The 16,693-nt window shown below is 54.9% G+C and overlaps 2 protein-coding genes across 5 annotated transcripts; both read left to right on the plus strand.

The window, feature by feature from the left end:
* The first annotated feature begins 299 nt into the window (after window positions 1-299).
* SCAMP3 (secretory carrier membrane protein 3) lies at window positions 300-7,211 on the plus strand. 2 transcript variants are annotated; one of them, XM_010359672.2, is made up of 9 exons: window positions 303-645; window positions 1,001-1,078; window positions 2,704-2,826; window positions 2,913-3,033; window positions 4,421-4,549; window positions 5,550-5,709; window positions 5,821-5,922; window positions 6,392-6,509; window positions 6,770-7,211. In XM_010359672.2, exons 1-9 carry the CDS (start codon window positions 580-582, stop codon window positions 6,914-6,916), a joined length of 1,044 nt encoding a protein of 347 aa, XP_010357974.1. In that variant the 5' UTR covers window positions 303-579; the 3' UTR covers window positions 6,917-7,211. The 2 variants fall into 2 exon arrangements, with proteins under 2 accessions (XP_010357975.1, XP_010357974.1); XM_010359673.2 differs by lacking the exon at window positions 1,001-1,078 and having other exon boundaries at window positions 300-645.
* Window positions 7,212-7,719: 508 nt separating this feature from the next.
* FAM189B (family with sequence similarity 189 member B) lies at window positions 7,720-15,911 on the plus strand. Of its 3 annotated transcripts, none has more exons than XM_010359679.2 (12): window positions 7,720-8,554; window positions 8,766-8,822; window positions 9,028-9,138; window positions 9,244-9,363; window positions 9,490-9,597; window positions 11,623-11,798; window positions 11,930-12,029; window positions 12,367-12,436; window positions 12,705-13,250; window positions 14,631-14,699; window positions 14,802-15,055; window positions 15,150-15,911. In XM_010359679.2, exons 1-12 carry the CDS (start codon window positions 8,330-8,332, stop codon window positions 15,321-15,323), a joined length of 2,010 nt encoding a protein of 669 aa, XP_010357981.1. In that variant the 5' UTR covers window positions 7,720-8,329; the 3' UTR covers window positions 15,324-15,911. The 3 variants fall into 3 exon arrangements, with proteins under 3 accessions (XP_010357981.1, XP_010357982.1, XP_010357983.1); XM_010359680.2 differs by having other exon boundaries at window positions 11,626-11,798; XM_010359681.2 differs by lacking the exon at window positions 8,766-8,822.
* Window positions 15,912-16,693: the final 782 nt, after the last annotated feature.

Genomic DNA, 16,693 nt, shown 5'->3' on the forward strand with positions numbered 1-16,693 from the left:
TCCCCTGTCCACCTTATAGGGGAGGGTAGCGATGGGTGGGGCATTTCTTTCAGATTAGAATAGAGAAGTGTTATATGGTGGCACTTCTCGGATGTGGAATCATGAGAGTTGGGAAAGATCTGACTCCTAGAGTCATTGGGCTGCGCCCCAGTATAGAGCCAGAAACCCAGGTTGAAAACGTTCTTAACCTGACTCCTAGGGTTTTGGCAGGGCCGGTCAGAAAGCTCCCGTCGTCCATTTCGAGAGACTAGGAAGGCCGGATTCCTACGCGAGGCCTGCTGGGAAGTGTAGTTCGTTAGTGGAAGGAAGTCACATAGAAGAGGGGCGGTACTTGGTTGTGGGCCCTGGGTTAGAGATATCACGTGGGGGCACTTCCGTCTTAGCTTTTGGCCAAGACGCAGGCGCAACCCACGGCTGCTGCGGGGATCCTTGTGGCCTTTCCGGTCGGTGGAACCAATCCGTGCACAGAGAAGCGGGGCGAACTGAGGCGAGTGAAGTGGACTCTGAGGTCTACCACTACCGCCACTGCTGCGGCAGGGGCGTGGAGGGCAGAGGGCCGCGGAGGTCGCAGTTGCAAACATGGCTCAGAGCAGAGACGGCGGAAACCCATTCGCCGAGCCCAGCGAGCTTGACAACCCCTTTCAGGTGACTCGCGCCGGTCGGCCTCTTTTGGGCAGTCAGGTTGATTCTTCCCGGTTCTGTAGGGTCGGGCTACCTTGTATCCATCCCCATTCGTGACATTTGATCCTGGGAAGAGCCGCCACGTGGGGTGACAGCGACTCTAGACCAGTGAGCACTCTGGGGGGCGGGCCCTGCCCCTTAATGGGCTGGTGCTGGCAGTGTTGGATGATGGATTCGAGGTATATGTTGTCCCAGTCCTGGGACAACGGCGTGACCCCGAAGGTGCAGTACTTGGAGCCACAGGCAGTTTGGGAATGCTCCCTGGGAATTCCCCTAAGTGGCACCGGGCGCCAGCTGAGCCCCAGGTCTCTGCCCTCAGGACCCAGCTGTGATCCAGCACCGACCCAGCCGGCAGTATGCCACTCTTGACGTCTACAACCCTTTTGAGACCCGGGAGGTGAGCTACTGGAGAGCACAGGAATTCAAGGAAGGGGAGGGTTTGCCCGTGAGACAAGTCAGCCTGGGTACAGGGGACTTTTCTGCATGCATAGGAAGGAAGAGGCACTGTGATCTCAGTTCCCTGAGAGGTTAGTCAGCCATGGGATGCCTCATCCTTCTAGGGCCACCAGGGCCACGAACCCGAATGGTTTGAGCTCTAAAAGTCAGTCCTGGGAACATCTGGAGGCTGGCAAGGCTTTAACCAATGTTCTGTATGGGAAGGCTTTCTTGAAGAAAATACAGGTTGGGGCTCGTTGGAGTTTAGGTTAGGTGTGCAGTTTGAAAGCAAGGAATGAGGAGGACTACACCTGTTTGTACCACTGGATTAGAAAATGGTGAGTTGTAAGAATTTAAGGGGTTTTCATGGTACCTGAAAAAAAAGGGGGGGGCGGGGGAGCCAAGCATGGTGTGCAGCTTATAATCCCACTTGGGAGGCTGAGGTGGGAGGATTGCTTGAGCCCAGGAATTTGATGGAGACCATCCTGAGCAACAGTGAGACCCCCATCTCTTGAACCGTTTTAAAAATTGGCTAGGTGGGCCGGGCGCGGTGGCTCAAGCCTGTAATCCCAGCACTTTGGGAGGCCGAGACGGGCGGATCACGAGGTCAGGAGATCGAGACCATCCTGGCTAACACGGTGAAACCCCGTCTCTACTAAAAATACAAAAACTAGCCGGGCGAGGTGGCGGGCGCCTGTAGTCCCAGCTACTCGGGAGGCTGAGGCAGGAGAATGGCGTAAACCCGGGAGGCGGAGCTTGCAGTGAGCTGAGATCTGGCCACTGCACTCCAGTCCGGGCAACAGAGCGAGACTCCGCCTCAAAAAAAAAAAAAAAAAATTGGCTAGGTGGCCGGGCGCGGTGGCTCACGCCTGTAATCCCAGCACTTTGGGAGGCCGAGGCAGGCGGATCACGAGGTCAGGAGATCGAGACCATCCTGGCAAACACGGTGAAACCCTGTCTCTACTAAAAATACAAAAAAAAAAATTAGCTGGGTGTGGTGGCGGCACCTGTAGTCCTAGCTTCTTGGGAGGCTCAGGCAGGAGAATGGCGTGAACCTGGGAGGCAGCGGAGCTTGCAGTGAGTGGAGATCGTGCCACTGCTCTCCAGCCTGGGCGACAGAGCGAGACTCCGTCTCAAAAAAAAAAACCAAAAAAAAAAATTGGCTAGGTGTAGTGGCACATGCCTGTAGTCCTTGCTACTTGGGAGGCTGGGATGGAAGGACTGCTTGAGCCCAGGAGTTTGAGGCTTCGGTGAGTGATAATTGCACCACTGCACTCCAGCCTGGGTGGCAGAGAGAGACCCCCACACCCTATCCCCAGAAGAAAAGGAAAAAAAAAAGCACAGTTAAATGGGGAGATGTGGTAGACGAGTGATTTGAGTCCTTGCTAAGGAATTGGATATGAGGGATGATAAGGTTGCTACAGGTCATCATACGGTTCTCTGACAGAAATTCAACAGAAGAGCTAGCTTCCTAACAAATGGGGGAAAGGCTGCTTCCTTACATCATGAGTCTAAAGGTATTCAAGCAGACTCTAGATTCCTGTGTTATGAGGGACTAGATGATCACTAAGGTCTTTTCCTCAACAGCCACCACCAGCCTATGAGCCTCCAGCCCCTGCCCCATTGCCTCCACCCTCAGCTCCCTCCTTGCAGCCCTCAAGAAAGCTCAGCCCCACAGAACCTAAGAACTATGGCTCCTACAGCACTCAGGTACAGGAGGTGTGCAGGTGAGGGCTGGGGAGAAGGGCCAGTCCTCGGGCCCAGGGCTCACATCTCTGTCTGCTCACACTGGGCAGGCCTCAGCTGCAGCAGCTACAGCTGAACTGCTAAAGAAACAGGAGGAGCTCAACCGGAAGGCAGAGGAGTTGGACCGAAGGGAGCGAGAGCTGCAGCATGCTGCCCTGGGGGGCGCAGCTAGTAAGTAGTAGAGTGGGGAAGAGCATCTGAGAGTTTGGGAGGAGCAAAAACAGGTCTTGAGAGCCTGAGCTCAGCCGGCCACAGTGGCTCACACCTATAATCCCAGCACTTTGGGAGGCTGAGGTGGGCGGATCACGAGGTCAAGAGATCAAGACCATCCTGGCCAACATGGTGAAACCCTGTATCTACTAAAAATACAAAAAAAAAAAAAAATAGCTGGGCATGGTGGCACACACCTGTAGTCCCAGCTACTTGGGAGGCTGAGGCAGGAGAATAGCTTGAACCCGGGAGGCAGAGGTTGCAGTGAGCCAAGATAGCACCACTGCACTCCAGCCTGCTGACAGAGTGAGACTCCATCTCAAAAACAAAACAAAACAAAAAAACTAGACTCTGGAGTCAGACTGCTGAGTTTGAATTTTGGAGATACTGCTTACTAACCATGAGCTTTTATGGAAGTTACTTAATCTTGAGTGCCTCAGTTTCACTATTTATAAAATGAAAACCATGTTTGCATCTGTTTGACAGCGTTGTTGTGAAGGTTAAACAAGATATATGTGAAGTGCTTGGCACAGTGCTTGGATGTTTTAAATAATAATGAACAGTATTAGTTTTTCCACTCTCCTTTGTCTCCTTGGACCCCAAATTGGAGATAAAAGAGAGGATCCAGGGCTGGATATGGTGCCTCACGCCTGTAATTCCAACACTTTGGGAGGCTGAGGCAGGCAGGTTGCTTCAGCTCAGGAGTTAGAGACCAGCCTGGACAACATAGTGAGATCCTGTCTCCAAAACATTAAAGAAAAAAATTAGCAGGGCGTGATGGTATCTGTCTGTAGTCCTAGCTCTTCAAGAAGCTGAGGTGGATGGCCAGGTGCCGGGGCTCATGCCTGTAATCCCACGACTTTGGGAGGCTGAGGCGGGTGGATCACCTGAGGTCAGGAGTTCAGGACCAGCCTGGCCAACATGATGAAACCCTGTCTCTACTGAAAATACAAAAATTAGCTGGGCATGGTGGCACATGCCTATAATCCCAGCTCCTCAGGAGGCTGAGGCAGGAGAATCACTTGAACCCGGGAGGCAGAGGTTGCAGTGAGCCAAGATCAGGCCACTGCACTCCAGCCTGGGCAACAAGAGCGAAACTCCATCTCAGGAAAAAAAAAAAAGAAAAGAAACTGAGGTGGGAGGGTTGTTTGAGCTTAGGAGGTTGAGGCTACAGTGAACCGTGATCATACCACTACCTTCCAGCCTGAACAACACAGTGAGACCCTGTCTCAAAAAAGAAAGAAAGAAAGAAAGAAAGAGGATCCAGGGATAGAGAGAAGGGCGAGTGATTCCTTTGTTGGTCTCTGCCTTACTTCTGGGGTCCATCTGTTTTTCTTGTGCCTTACAGCTCGACAGAACAATTGGCCCCCTCTACCTTCTTTTTGTCCAGTTCAGCCCTGCTTTTTCCAGGACATCTCCATGGAGATCCCCCAAGAATTTCAGAAGACTGTATCCACCATGTACTACCTCTGGATGTGTGAGTAGTGAGAAGCCTTTTGGAGGAAATTACAGGTAGATCTCTTAGCTGCCCTGGGGTCCGCTCACCAAGAACCAAACACTTCACCTCTATTTAGAACTCACCAGCCTGCTAGCAAATGTTCTTGCCCTCTCCCCACTTTTTATTGTCCCTATGCATGAATATATTTTGAATTCTTTAGATGTCTTTGCGCTGGGCATGGTGGTTCACGCCTGTAATCCCAGCACTTTGGGAAGCCAAGGTGGGTGGATCACCTGAGGTCAGAAGTTTGAGACCAGCCTGACCAACATGGAGAAACCCTATCTACTAAAAATACAAAATTACCCTTGCGTGGTGGTGCATGCCTGTAATCCTAGCTACTCGGGAGGCTGAGGCAGGAGAATCACTTGAACCGGGGAAGTGGATGTTGCGGTGAGCCGAGCTCATGCTATTGCACTCCAGCCTGGGCAACAAAAGCAAAACTCCATCTCAAAAAAAAAAAAAAAAAAAAAAAGGCCGGGCGCGGTGGCTTACACCTGTAATCCCAGCACTTTGGGAGGCCAAGGTGGGCAGATCACAAGATCAGGAGATTGAGACCATCCTGGTTAACACGGTGAAACCCCGTCTCTATTAAAAATACAAAAAAATTAGCTGGGCGTGGTGGCCGGCGCCTGTAGTCCCAGCTACTCGGGAGGCTGAGGCAGGAGAATGGCGTGAACCTGGGAGGTGGAGCTTGCAGTAAGCTGAGATTGCACCACTGCACTCCAGCCTGGGCGACAGAGCGAGGCTCCATCTCAAAAAAAAAAAAAAAAAAAAAAAAAAAAAAAGTCTTTGCAAGGGGATCACACATTATTGAGATTTGCTTTCTCCATCTCCCCGTTGAGAATTCCATGAAGGCAGCAGTTGCCTTCCTTTCTTTGCTCCGCCATGTTTGGTGAATTAGTTACCGGGTGAGCATAGATGAGAAGGAGTCTTCATTGCATTCCAGAAGGACTCCTCATCCTGTCCCTCTGCCCCTTAGGCAGCACGCTGGCTCTTCTCCTGAACTTCCTCGCCTGCCTGGCCAGCTTCTGTGTGGAAACCAACAATGGCGCAGGCTTTGGGCTTTCTATCCTCTGGGTCCTCCTTTTCACGCCCTGCTCCTTTGTCTGCTGGTACCGCCCCATGTATAAGGCTTTCCGGTAAGTGTGTTAGTGGTGGGAGAATGATGGAGACCTGGGATGGGCCCCACATCTGCCCATCCTTCAGTTCTAACTCTTCTCCCACCCTCCCCATTTTTTTCCTCTTTGTAGGAGTGACAGTTCATTCAATTTCTTCGTTTTCTTCTTCATTTTCTTCGTCCAGGATGTGCTCTTTGTCCTCCAGGCCATTGGTATCCCAGGTTGGGGATTCAGGTTTGTGAGGCTGTCATCCACCCTCACCTTTCCCTCTAGACCAAGCCAGCACTGGGTGCTGAGATAGGAGTTGTTCAGAAAAAGGAAATGTGGTTTTAATCCTTGGGAGGTACTAGTTTAATGAGATATAAGACATCTTGACTCATATAGATTGAAGGGAAGAATGCTGCATTTGGCTAATCCGAGGCGGCCTCCTGGAGGAGACACAGAACCATGGTTGAAAGGAGGAAGAAGAATCCCCAGACGAGTGCCTGGAAGAGCTTGGAGAGCTCAGGGCTAATGGTTCAGAAACTGGAATTAAACTATGAAGAGAGTAGATATAGTTTGGGATTGTGGTGCTTGGAATACTGCCAGATTGACAGGGGAGCCACTACTGATGGGAAGGGTAGGAACAGGGGACGTTGGTGGCATAACCAGTGGAGAAGCTGAGGAGACCCACTTCACTGGCACCTCCTTCCCCTCCTTACAGCGGCTGGATCTCCGCTCTGGTGGTGCTGAAGGCCAACACAGCAGTAGCCGTGCTCATGCTGCTGGTCGCCCTGCTCTTCACTGGCATTGCTGTGCTAGGAATTGTCATGCTGAAACGGGTAAGGGCTGTGTTGAAGGTGGGGCTGGGAGGGTGAGATCATGGGTCCCCAGGGGCCTGGGTGGAACATTCAGGAGCAACCAGCACAGGTCAGGCTGCTGGGTGGTTCTCAGCTAATGGACCTCTGGGGTGTGTGTTTTTGTGTGTGTGTGTGTGTGTGTATGCTGGGCAGCAGGCTGCTGAGTGGTAGTGATGCTGTTAGGCTGGGGTGGGGAACCAGTTGCTGGAATGTGCTGCAATCTCTTTGTCCTCTACTTGCAGATCCACTCCTTATACCGCCGCACAGGTGCCAGCTTTCAGAAGGCCCAGCAAGAATTTGCTGCTGGTGTCTTCTCCAACCCTGCGGTGCGAACCGCAGCTGCCAGTGCAGCCGCTGGGGCTGCTGAAAATGCCTTCCGGGCCCCGTGACCCCTGACTGGGATGCCCTGGCCCTGCCACTTGAGGGAGCTGACTTAGCTCCCATCCCTAAGGTCTCTGGGACTTGGAGAGACATCAGTACCTGATGGCTCCTCCGCAGTGCTCCCAATCCTATGGCCATGACTGCTGAACCTGACAGGCGTGTGGGGGAGTCCACTGTGACCTAGTGCCCCCATCAGGCCACACTGCTGCCACCTCTCACACGCCCCAACCCAGCTTCCCTTTGCTGTGCCACAGCTGTTGCTTCGGTTATTTAAATAAAAAGAAAGTGGAACTGGAACTGACATCCCCGTTTCCTGAATCTTCATTGGGAATTAGGCCTTATGAAAGAGAAAGGAGAGTGTGGAGTGAGGTGGGAAGGTCGGACCCGGCTTTAGTGTAAACTGGGAGATAGGAGGGGCAGGGCGGTGGAGCCCAGGTGGCTGGCGCAGGAAGGAGGTGGGAAGTCCAAGGAAACGCGAAACCGGGAGACGCCAGGGAGCCCTGCTCCCCACCCCTCTCCATTAATGACGGGGAAGAGCCACCGCCTCTGCCGGGAATGCCAAGGAATACGCGGGCCTGGAGCCTGAAAAGCTGGGTGGGGCTCAAGTGGACGCCCAAAGAATCATTAGCAGGCTAGCCAGGGTCCAGAGAGAGGAAGGGACTGGTGGAGTGCTCATTCGAAGGGCAGATCCGACTGCCTAGCCCTGCCGCGGGATCCCCCAAACCCGACCCCCGACAGGGTCTCAGTCCCGAACTACAACTCCCGGGGTGCACCGCGCCGGCCCTCACCGCCACGCCCCTCCATCCCGCACCAGCCCCATTCCCATCCCCCTCTAGTCCCCGACCTGCGGCAGCCGGAGCTCAGGGAGCGGAGCATGGTGGGGAGGCGAGCGGGACAGGCGACACAGGAGACAGCGGCGCCGCGGCCTCTCCCCACCAGGCGGCCCCGGATCCCACTGGACACCCTGAGGGCACACCGACCGCGCCTCTAGAGTCACCCCACGCCGACCTCTCCCCTCTTCTCTAGACTTCTTTCCATCCTTCCCACTTTTACCCTCCCCATCCCTCCCTGGGCTCTGGGCCGCCGCCCCCTCCTCACTCCTGGACTGGCCCTTCTCGGTGCCCCTCTTTCCTAGGGAGATGCGATGAGCCGGTGCCCCCGCGTCCTCATCGTCGCCCCGGGCACGGTGCCCGTCCAGTGCCCGTGGTGGGGAGGGAGCACTCCGCGGTCCCTCCGTGACGCCCCTCCCTTGGCTTCCCCCACAGCTGGCGTCCCTCGGCCATGCCCCAGGGGACCCAGCCAGGGGGTGGGCTGTAGAGCGAGGGGGGTGGAGAGGAGAAAGGACGGGGCCTTGGGCACCTCTGAGATGCTCCCAAGTGCCAGGGAGGGCCGAGCGAGGCGCAGGCAACCGGGCAGCAGGCATGATGCCCTCGCCTAGTGACTCCAGCCGCTCACTGACCAGCCGGCCCAGCACCAGGGGCCTTACCCACCTCCGCCTCCACCGACCCTGGCTGCAGGCCCTGCTTACGCTGGGGCTGGTCCAGGTGCTCCTGGGCATCCTGGTGGTCACCTTCAGCATGGTGGCCTCTTCCGTCACCACCACTGAGAGCATCAAGAGGTCCTGCCCGTCTTGGGCTGGGTTCTCGGTGAGTTGGGTGCACGGTTGTTGGGTGCACAGTTGTTGGGTGGGGAAGGCTCCTCGGGCCCCACCCTCCACACCAGCTGCAAGTCCACATCCTTGCCTCTCCTCCCTCTCCTGGTCCTCTGCCTCCTTACAGGGCTGGGTGCATCCTGTGGTGAGGGGCTCACTCAGGAGCCTCCCCTGCCAGGCTGAGCCTGTGCCCACTCTGTCCCCAGCTGGCGTTCTCCGGGGTGGTTGGCATTGTGTCCTGGAAGCGGCCATTCACTCTAGTGGTAGGTGCCAGGGTCCAGTGCCCACTGGGAGGCAGGTGCCCAGCACCCAAGAGGAAGCCCATTTATGCCCTCAAGAAGGGAACTGGCTCCCCAGTTGGTGCCAGCCGGGTGGGCATGAAGTGTCTGTGAAGGAGGGGGACTCTGTCCGTGGCAGAGGAGTAGTCATGAGGGTCCCAGCCCTGAGTCTGCACCCTGTTTTCCCCAGATCTCCTTCTTCTCCTTGCTTTCGGTGCTCTGTGTCATGCTTAGCATGGCTGGCTCTGTACTGTCCTGTAAGAATGCTCAACTGGCCCGAGACTTCCAACAGTGCTCTCTGGTGAGATTTGAGGAGGGAGAGCTGGAAAGAACTGGCCTGGGGAGGTGCGCAGGACACCTGAGTTTGTCCTGACTCAGGCTGCCTCACCCTCCCTGCTCCACTCAGGAAGGAAAGGTCTGTGTGTGCTGTCCGTCTGTTCCCCTCCTCCGGCCCTGTCCAGAGTCGGGGCAGGAACTGAAAGTTGCCCCTAACTCCACCTGTGATGAAGCCCGAGGGGCCCTCAAGGTGAGCTTGCACCCCACAAACATCCTCCTGGTTCTCACTCTTGCCTCCCTTCCTGGGGTACTCACAGGCCCATAATGTATGGGACTTAGCCCTCTCCTGATTCCTCTCCTCTTTTCCCTTCCCCAGAACCTGCTCTTCAGCGTCTGTGGGCTCACCATTTGTGCCGCTATAATCTGTACCCTCTCTGCTATTGTCTGCTGCATCCAAATCTTCTCCCTGGACCTCGTGCATACGGTGAGAGGGGAGCGAGGGGAGCGGAGGCCAGGGACACGCAGGTATGGTGGGGGCAGGGGTGTGTGTGCTGAGACTTGCCTGAGGGAACAATGGCTACAGATCTGGCTTTTGAGCACCAGGCGCTATGGGTTATCTATTATCCTCATCTATTGGAGGAATGGATGTTTAATGGGGAGGATGAGAAGGGGAGATGGCAGGGAGTGACTTAAGTATGTGATGCCCATCTGGGACCAGGAGAGGGGGCTTTAGAGAATGGGACTGGATGGTGGGGTAGAGTCAAGAAAGTCCTAGGCTGGGCACAGTGGCTCATTCCTGTAATCCCAGCATTTTGAGAGGCCGAGGCAGGCAGATCACCTGAGGCCAGGAGTTCAAGACCCGCCTGAGCAACATGGCGAAACCCTGTCTCTATTAAAAATACAAAAATTGGCCGGGCGCGGTGGCTCAAGCCTGTAATTCCAGCACTTTGGGAGGCCGAGACGGGCGGATCACAAGGTCAGGAGATCGAGACCATCCTGGCTAACACGGTGAAACCCCGTCTCTACTAAAAAATACAAAAAACTAGCCGGGCGAGGTGGCCGGCGCCTGTAGTCCCAGCTACTCGGGAGGCTGAGGCAGGAGAATGGCGTGAACCCGAAAGGCAGAGCTTGCAGTGAGCTGAGATCTGGCCACTGCACTCCAGTTTGGGCGACACAGCGAGACTCCGTCTCAAAAAAAAAAAAAAAAATACAAAAATTGGGCCGGGCATGGTGGCTCACGCCTATAACCCCAGCACTTTGGGAGGCTGAGGCAGGCAGATCACCTGAGATCAGGAGAATGAGCTAACATGGTTATCTTGGCTAACATGGTGAAACCCCATCTCTATTAAAAACACAAAACATTAGCTGGGCGTGGTGGCACGCACCTGTAGTCCCAGCTACACCCCTGCCCCCACCATACCTGCGTGGCCCTGGCCCCCGCAGGCTGGGAGGCTGAGGCAGGAGAATGGCATGAACATGGGAGGCAGAGCTTGCAGTGAGCTGAGATAGTGCCACTGCACTCCAGCCTGGGTGACAGAGCGAGACTCCGTCTCAAAAAACAAACAAAAAAATATAAAAATTAGCCAAGTGTGGTGGCAGGCGCCTGTAATCCCACCTACTTGGGAGACTGAGGCAGGAAAATTGCTTGAACCTGGGAGGCAGAGGCTGGAGTGAGCTGAGATGGTGCCACTGCACTCCAACTTGGGTGACAAGAGCAAGACTCCATCTCAAAAAAAAAAAAAAATTAGGCTGGGCTTGGTGGCTCATGCCTGTAATCCCAGCACTTTGGGAGGCCAAGGCAGGAGGATCACCAGATATCAGGAGTTCGACACCAGCCTGGCCAACATGGCGAAACCTTGTCTCTACTAAAAATACAAAAATGAGCCGGGCGTGGTGGCGGGCGCCTGTAATCCCAGCTATTTGGAAGACTGAGACTGGAGAATTGCTTGAACCTGGGAGGCAGAGGTTGCAGTGAGCTGAGATCGAGCCATTGTACTCTAGCCTGGATGACAAGAGCAAAACTTCATCTCAAAATAATAATAATAATAATTAGCTGGGCATGGTTGCATACCCTTATAATTCCAGCTACTCGGGAGGCTGAGGCACAGGAATCGCTTGAACCTGGGAGGTAGGGGTTGTAGGGAGCTGAGATCATGCCACTGCACTCCAGCAACAGGGTCAGACTCTGTCTCAAAAATAAAAAAAAGAAGGTCCTAGATGGAGGTGAGCCTAAAGGGTGGACATTCCTGTGAAGACACCGTGGGTGGAGCTTCTGGATGGAGGTGGGGCCATAAAGAAGAGGAATTTGTGGGTGGGCAAGGCCAGAGCTAGAGGTACAGGGTGAGTGTGGGGTTAAGGAGAGCTGATTTGGGGTGAGGGAGGAGCCAGAACTAGAGCTTCTCTCAGGGGATAGGGCCAGAAAAAATAATGTAGATGAGAGAGGAGTTTGGGGGCCTAGGAGGAGCTGTATTCCTAGCATCCAGACTTGCTGACCTGCTTGCTTTCCCAGCAGCTGGCCCCTGAGCGGTCAGTCTCAGGCCCACTGGGACCTCTGAGCTGCACATCTCCGCCCCCAGCCCCTCTCCTACACACCATGCTGGACCTGGAGGAATTTGTCCCGCCTGTGCCCCCACCACCCTACTATCCCCCAGAGTACACTTGCAGCTCAGAAACAGACGCACAGAGGTAAGGCCTGGTGGGGTCTTGCTGGGAGAGCTAAGGAAGGGGACTGGGGCTGGGCCTGGATTGCTGGAGAGAGGGATCTTTGTGGAGTGGGAGTTATTTCTCCTACATTGACCCTCTTCCTCATCTGCCAGCATCACGTACAATGGCTCCATGGACAGCCCAGTGCCCTTGTACCCTACCGATTGCCCCCCTTCTTATGAGGCGGTCATGGGACTACGAGGAGACAGCCAGGTGAGAGCACAGCACGGCTTGGGGCGGGCTGGGGAGCTGGGGTCTAGCCTGGAAAGCTGAACAGGCTGTAGCCTCTGGATACAGATAGTAACAGTGGTCAAGGTCTTTACAGCACCAGCATGCCCACTGTCCCCTTTGATCTTCCCTAGAGCCTGGTGAGGTGGGTGGGTTAGAAGCTATCATTTCTGCCATACAGACGTGGAAACTGAGACTGCACAATTAAGTGACTTATACAAAGTGACAAGGCTAGTCTGGAACCTGAGTCACCAGAGCTCTGTCTAGCACGTGGGGGTGTTCAGTGTGTAGGGCTGAACCCTTGATCCTGTGTCTTCTGCAGGCCACTCTCTTTGACCCTCAACTTCACGATGGCTCCTGCATCTGTGAGCGAGTGGCCTCCATTGTAGATGGTGAGCAGGGCGTAAGGAGGGGTGGACAAGGGTGGTGCTGCCAGGGATAGCTGGGGTGGGTAGGGACAATAGAAGGGGAAAACAAGGCGGAGTTGGTGGTTTGGGGACAGAGGAGGGCTGTGGCAACTTGGAACCCTGGACTTACTTGTCTCCTGTGAGATAAAGCTGGAGGCACAGTGGCCCCTAGAGGCTGGGCTTGGGAAAACAGCAACTGCCTGGGCAGGGCCCAGCCAGGCTGGTGCTACACAGCGCCCCCTGCCGCCCACAGTGTCCATGGACAGCGGGTCTCTGGTGCTGTCAGCCATTGGTGACCTCCCTGGGGGCTCTAGCCCGTCGGAGGACTCGTGCCTGCTGGAGCTGCAGGGCTCCGTGCGCTCCGTGGACTACGTGCTCTTCCGCTCCATCCAGCGCAGCCGTGCCGGCTACTGCCTCAGCCTGGACTGTGGCCTGCGGGGCCCCTTCGAGGAAAGCCCCCTGCCACGGCGCCCCCCACGGGCCGCCCGCTCCTATTCCTGCTCTGCCCCTGAAGCTCCACCCTCACTGGGTGCCCCCACAGCTGCCCGCAGCTGCCACCGGTTGGAGGGCTGGCCGCCCTGGGTGGGACCCTGCTTCCCGGAGCTGAGGCGGCGGGTCCCCCGGGGAGGCGGCCGCCCACCCGCAGCCCCGCCCACCCGAGCCCCTACTCGTCGCTTCAGCGATAGCTCAGGTTCCCTCACCCCCCCGGGGCACCGGCCTCCTCATCCGGCATCCCCACCACCGCTGCTGCTGCCTCGGTCCCACAGCGACCCAGGCATCACGACCTCCAGTGACACTGGTGAGCCCCCTCCCACACTGCCCAGGCTCAGGAGATGGTAGGCACTGGGAGTTAGGTGGCCAGTGATGCCCAGCAGGATTGGGGCACTGTTGAGGTCCCTGAAGAGGAAGAAAGGACGAGTTCACTCCCCTGGTAGACACTTCTCGGGTACTCACCTCCTAGGGACAGAACATCCATAGCATGATCTCGGCTCACTGCAACCGTGTTTCCCGGGTTCAAGTGACTCTCCTGCCTCAGCCTCCCGAGTAGCTGGGACTACAGGTGTGCGCCACCATGACTGGCTAATTTTTGTATTTTTTAGTAGAGACAGGGTTTCACCGTTTTGGCCAGGCTGGTCTTGAACTCCCAACCTCAAGTGATCTACCCACCTCAGGATTTGTTTTTTGAAACCAGTTCCACAGCTCTCAGCTTGGTCCACTTATCTGTCCTCCCCAAGCTTCAGCTCCCACTTGTAAAACATGTATAATAATAGTACTTCAGGCTGGGCACAGTGGCTCACACCTGTAATCCCAGCACTGTGGGAAGCTGAGGTGGGTGGATCACCTGAGGTCGGGAGTTCCAGACCAGCCTGGCTAACATGGTGAAACCCTATCTCTACTAAAAATACAAAAATTAGCCGGGTGTGGTGGAGCACACCTATAATCCCAGCTACTAAGAGAGGCTAACGCAGGAGAATCGCTTGAACCTGGAAGGCGGAGGTTGCAATGAGCCAAGATCATGCCACTGCACTCTAGCCTGGGTGACAGAGACACACTCCATCTCAAACAAACAAACAAAAAACATGTATAATAGTAGTACTTCAGCCATAGGCATCATACTCAAAGATGCTGAGAAAGGAGATAGTGGCCAGGCGTGGCTGTTCACACCTGTAATCCCAGCACTTGGAGAGGCCAAGGCAGGTGGATCACCTGAGGTCAGGAGTTCGAGACCAATCTGGCCAACATGGTGAAACCCCCATCTCTACTAAAAATTCAAAAATTAGCTGGGCCTCGTGGTGGACACCTGTAATCCCAGCTACTAGGGAGGCCGAGATAGGAGAATCACCTGAACCTGGGAGGCAGAGGGTGCAGTGAGCCAAGATTGCGCCACTGCACTCTGGCCTGGTCAACAGAGTGAGACTCCATCTCAAAAATAAGAAAGGAGATAGTACTGGGGTACACTCAGCACTATGCGCCAGGTGCCGAACACCACCACTGCAGTCCCTGTTGTGGTGGATCGTACCATCTAGTTGCTGGCTAATATGGACAGAGATGCTGGCCCTTTGATTGAGGATGGAGCATGGGAGCTGTGAAAGCTCCTCTGGGTTTGAGTTCCCACAGGAGGGTGGGTGTGTCCACAGAACACTCCCACTCACTTCCTGTCTCCTTTCCTTCTCCTCAGCTGACTTCAGGGACCTTTATACCAAAGTGCTTGAGGAAGAAGCTGCTTCTGTTTCCTCTGCAGATACAGGTCAGCCATGTGGTTTTTACCCCAGGGGTGGGGGATTGGGCATGGCTGCCCGGCCCCCTCTCCACCCCACAATACCATTCTCTTATCTCTGTCTCTCTGCAGGGCTCTGCTCTGAAGCCTGCCTCTTCCGCCTAGCCCGCTGCCCTTCCCCCAAGTTGCTACGTGCCCGGTCAGCTGAGAAACGGCGCCCTGTGCCCACCTTCCAAAAAGTTCCCCTGCCCTCGGGCCCTGCACCTGCCCACTCCCTGGGGGACCTCAAGGGCAGCTGGCCAGGTCGCGGCCTGGTCACTCGTTTCCTCCAGATATCCAGGAAAGCCCCAGACCCCAGTGGGACTGCAGCTCATGGACATAAGCAGGTGGGAATTCAGGGAGCCAGGAAAGATGTTTGGGAAAGCACGGAGCTTCAGGTTGGGCCTTACTGATGATGCCCTTTCTCGTGTCCCTGTCCAGATGCCCCGGAGCCTGTGGGGCCGGCCTGGCCGAGAGAGCCTCCACCTTCGCAGCTGCGGAGATCTGAGCTCTGGCTCTTCCCTGCGGCGTCTCCTGTCTGGCCGCAGGCTGGAGCGTGGTACCCGCCCCCACAGCCTCAGTCTCAACGGGGGCAGCCGGGAGACTGGGCTCTGACCTGGGCTTCTGGTCACACTGAACACATCCAGATGAATGCTGGGGCCACAGGCACCAGCTGGTTGGGACCAGCAGCCCCCAGCATCCTCTTGCACTGGCTGGCACAAAAAGAAACCTGCTGTATACCTCCCAAAGTGTCCCTTTCCCTCCTACCTCTGGGGTCTCTTGCTGCTTGCCTCTGCTGCTCTGGACTGGGAGAGCTTTTGTCCTGTGCTGCATGGGTATTTAGGCTGTGGGGGAGATGCCCCTGCTTATAGCACTGGAGGAGGAAAACAAATTCTTGTTCCCCCAGCATGAGAGTGGCTCTTTCTCATTTGCAAGGGCACTATGGTCAGGGCAAAGGCATGGCCCAGGTGTTTAAGTACAGGGGGACGTGTGCCTACGCAATGGGGTGGTAAGACAGGCATAAAGAGTCCAAAAAATCTAGATGGCCTCTCAGCTCTGCCACCTCTAGCTGCATGACCTTGGGCAAGCTATGTAACCCCAATTTCCTGATCCATTAAAGATTGTGAAGGTAGAATGTTTGTAAAGCTCTGAACAGTATGTAAGCCTTCAATAAATTTCAATTTTCCCCTTCTTTTCTTGATCATTCTTTATCACCAGTGAAATTTGTTCTAGTGTCTCTCATATTTAAGAAAACTCTTTCAGGGCTGGGTATGGTGGCTCATGCCTATAATCCCAGCACTTTGGGAGGCCGAGGCAAGAGGATCGCTTGAGCCTAGGAATTCAAGACCAGCCTGGGCAACATAGTGAGACTCTGTCTCTACACAAAACAGAAAAAATTAGCCAGGCATGGTGGGACATGTCTGTAGTCCCAACTACTTGGGAGGCTGAGGTGAGAGGATCACTTGAACTTGGGAAGTCCAGGCTGCAGTAAGCTGTGATTGAGCCACTGCACTACAGCCTGGGCAACAGAGCAAGACCATGTCTAAAAAAAAAAAAAAAAAAAGAAAAAAGAAACTTTCAAGACAGTCTTTCCAACCACTAATTGTAACTCTGCTCCTTTTCACAGCAATAGGTTTTCCTTTTCTTCCCTCCACTCTTAAACATCCATTCTCTCCTCACCCACCCCCATCAGACTCCTTCCCCTATCTTTCCCCAGCCACTGCTCTGACCAAACTTTCCAGTGACCAAAGTGGTGTCAGACCCAGTGACCATTTCTCTGCCTGCATCTCACTTGACCTCGAGGCAGCAATTAATACCCATAATCAGCATCTTCTTGGATTTGTCCCTTTGAAAAGCGAAATACTGGCTTTTATACTTTCTCTTGCTGAGCTGGTTAGCATTGGAGGGCCCCAGGGCCCTCACCTAAGCCCTCTTTCCTATCTCCACTCTTTCTGTAGGTGGTCCTACTATTAATGTCCATGGCT

Source organism: Rhinopithecus roxellana, chromosome 8, assembly GCF_007565055.1.
Source record: "Rhinopithecus roxellana isolate Shanxi Qingling chromosome 8, ASM756505v1, whole genome shotgun sequence".
Classification (NCBI taxonomy): Eukaryota; Metazoa; Chordata; class Mammalia; order Primates; family Cercopithecidae; genus Rhinopithecus; species Rhinopithecus roxellana.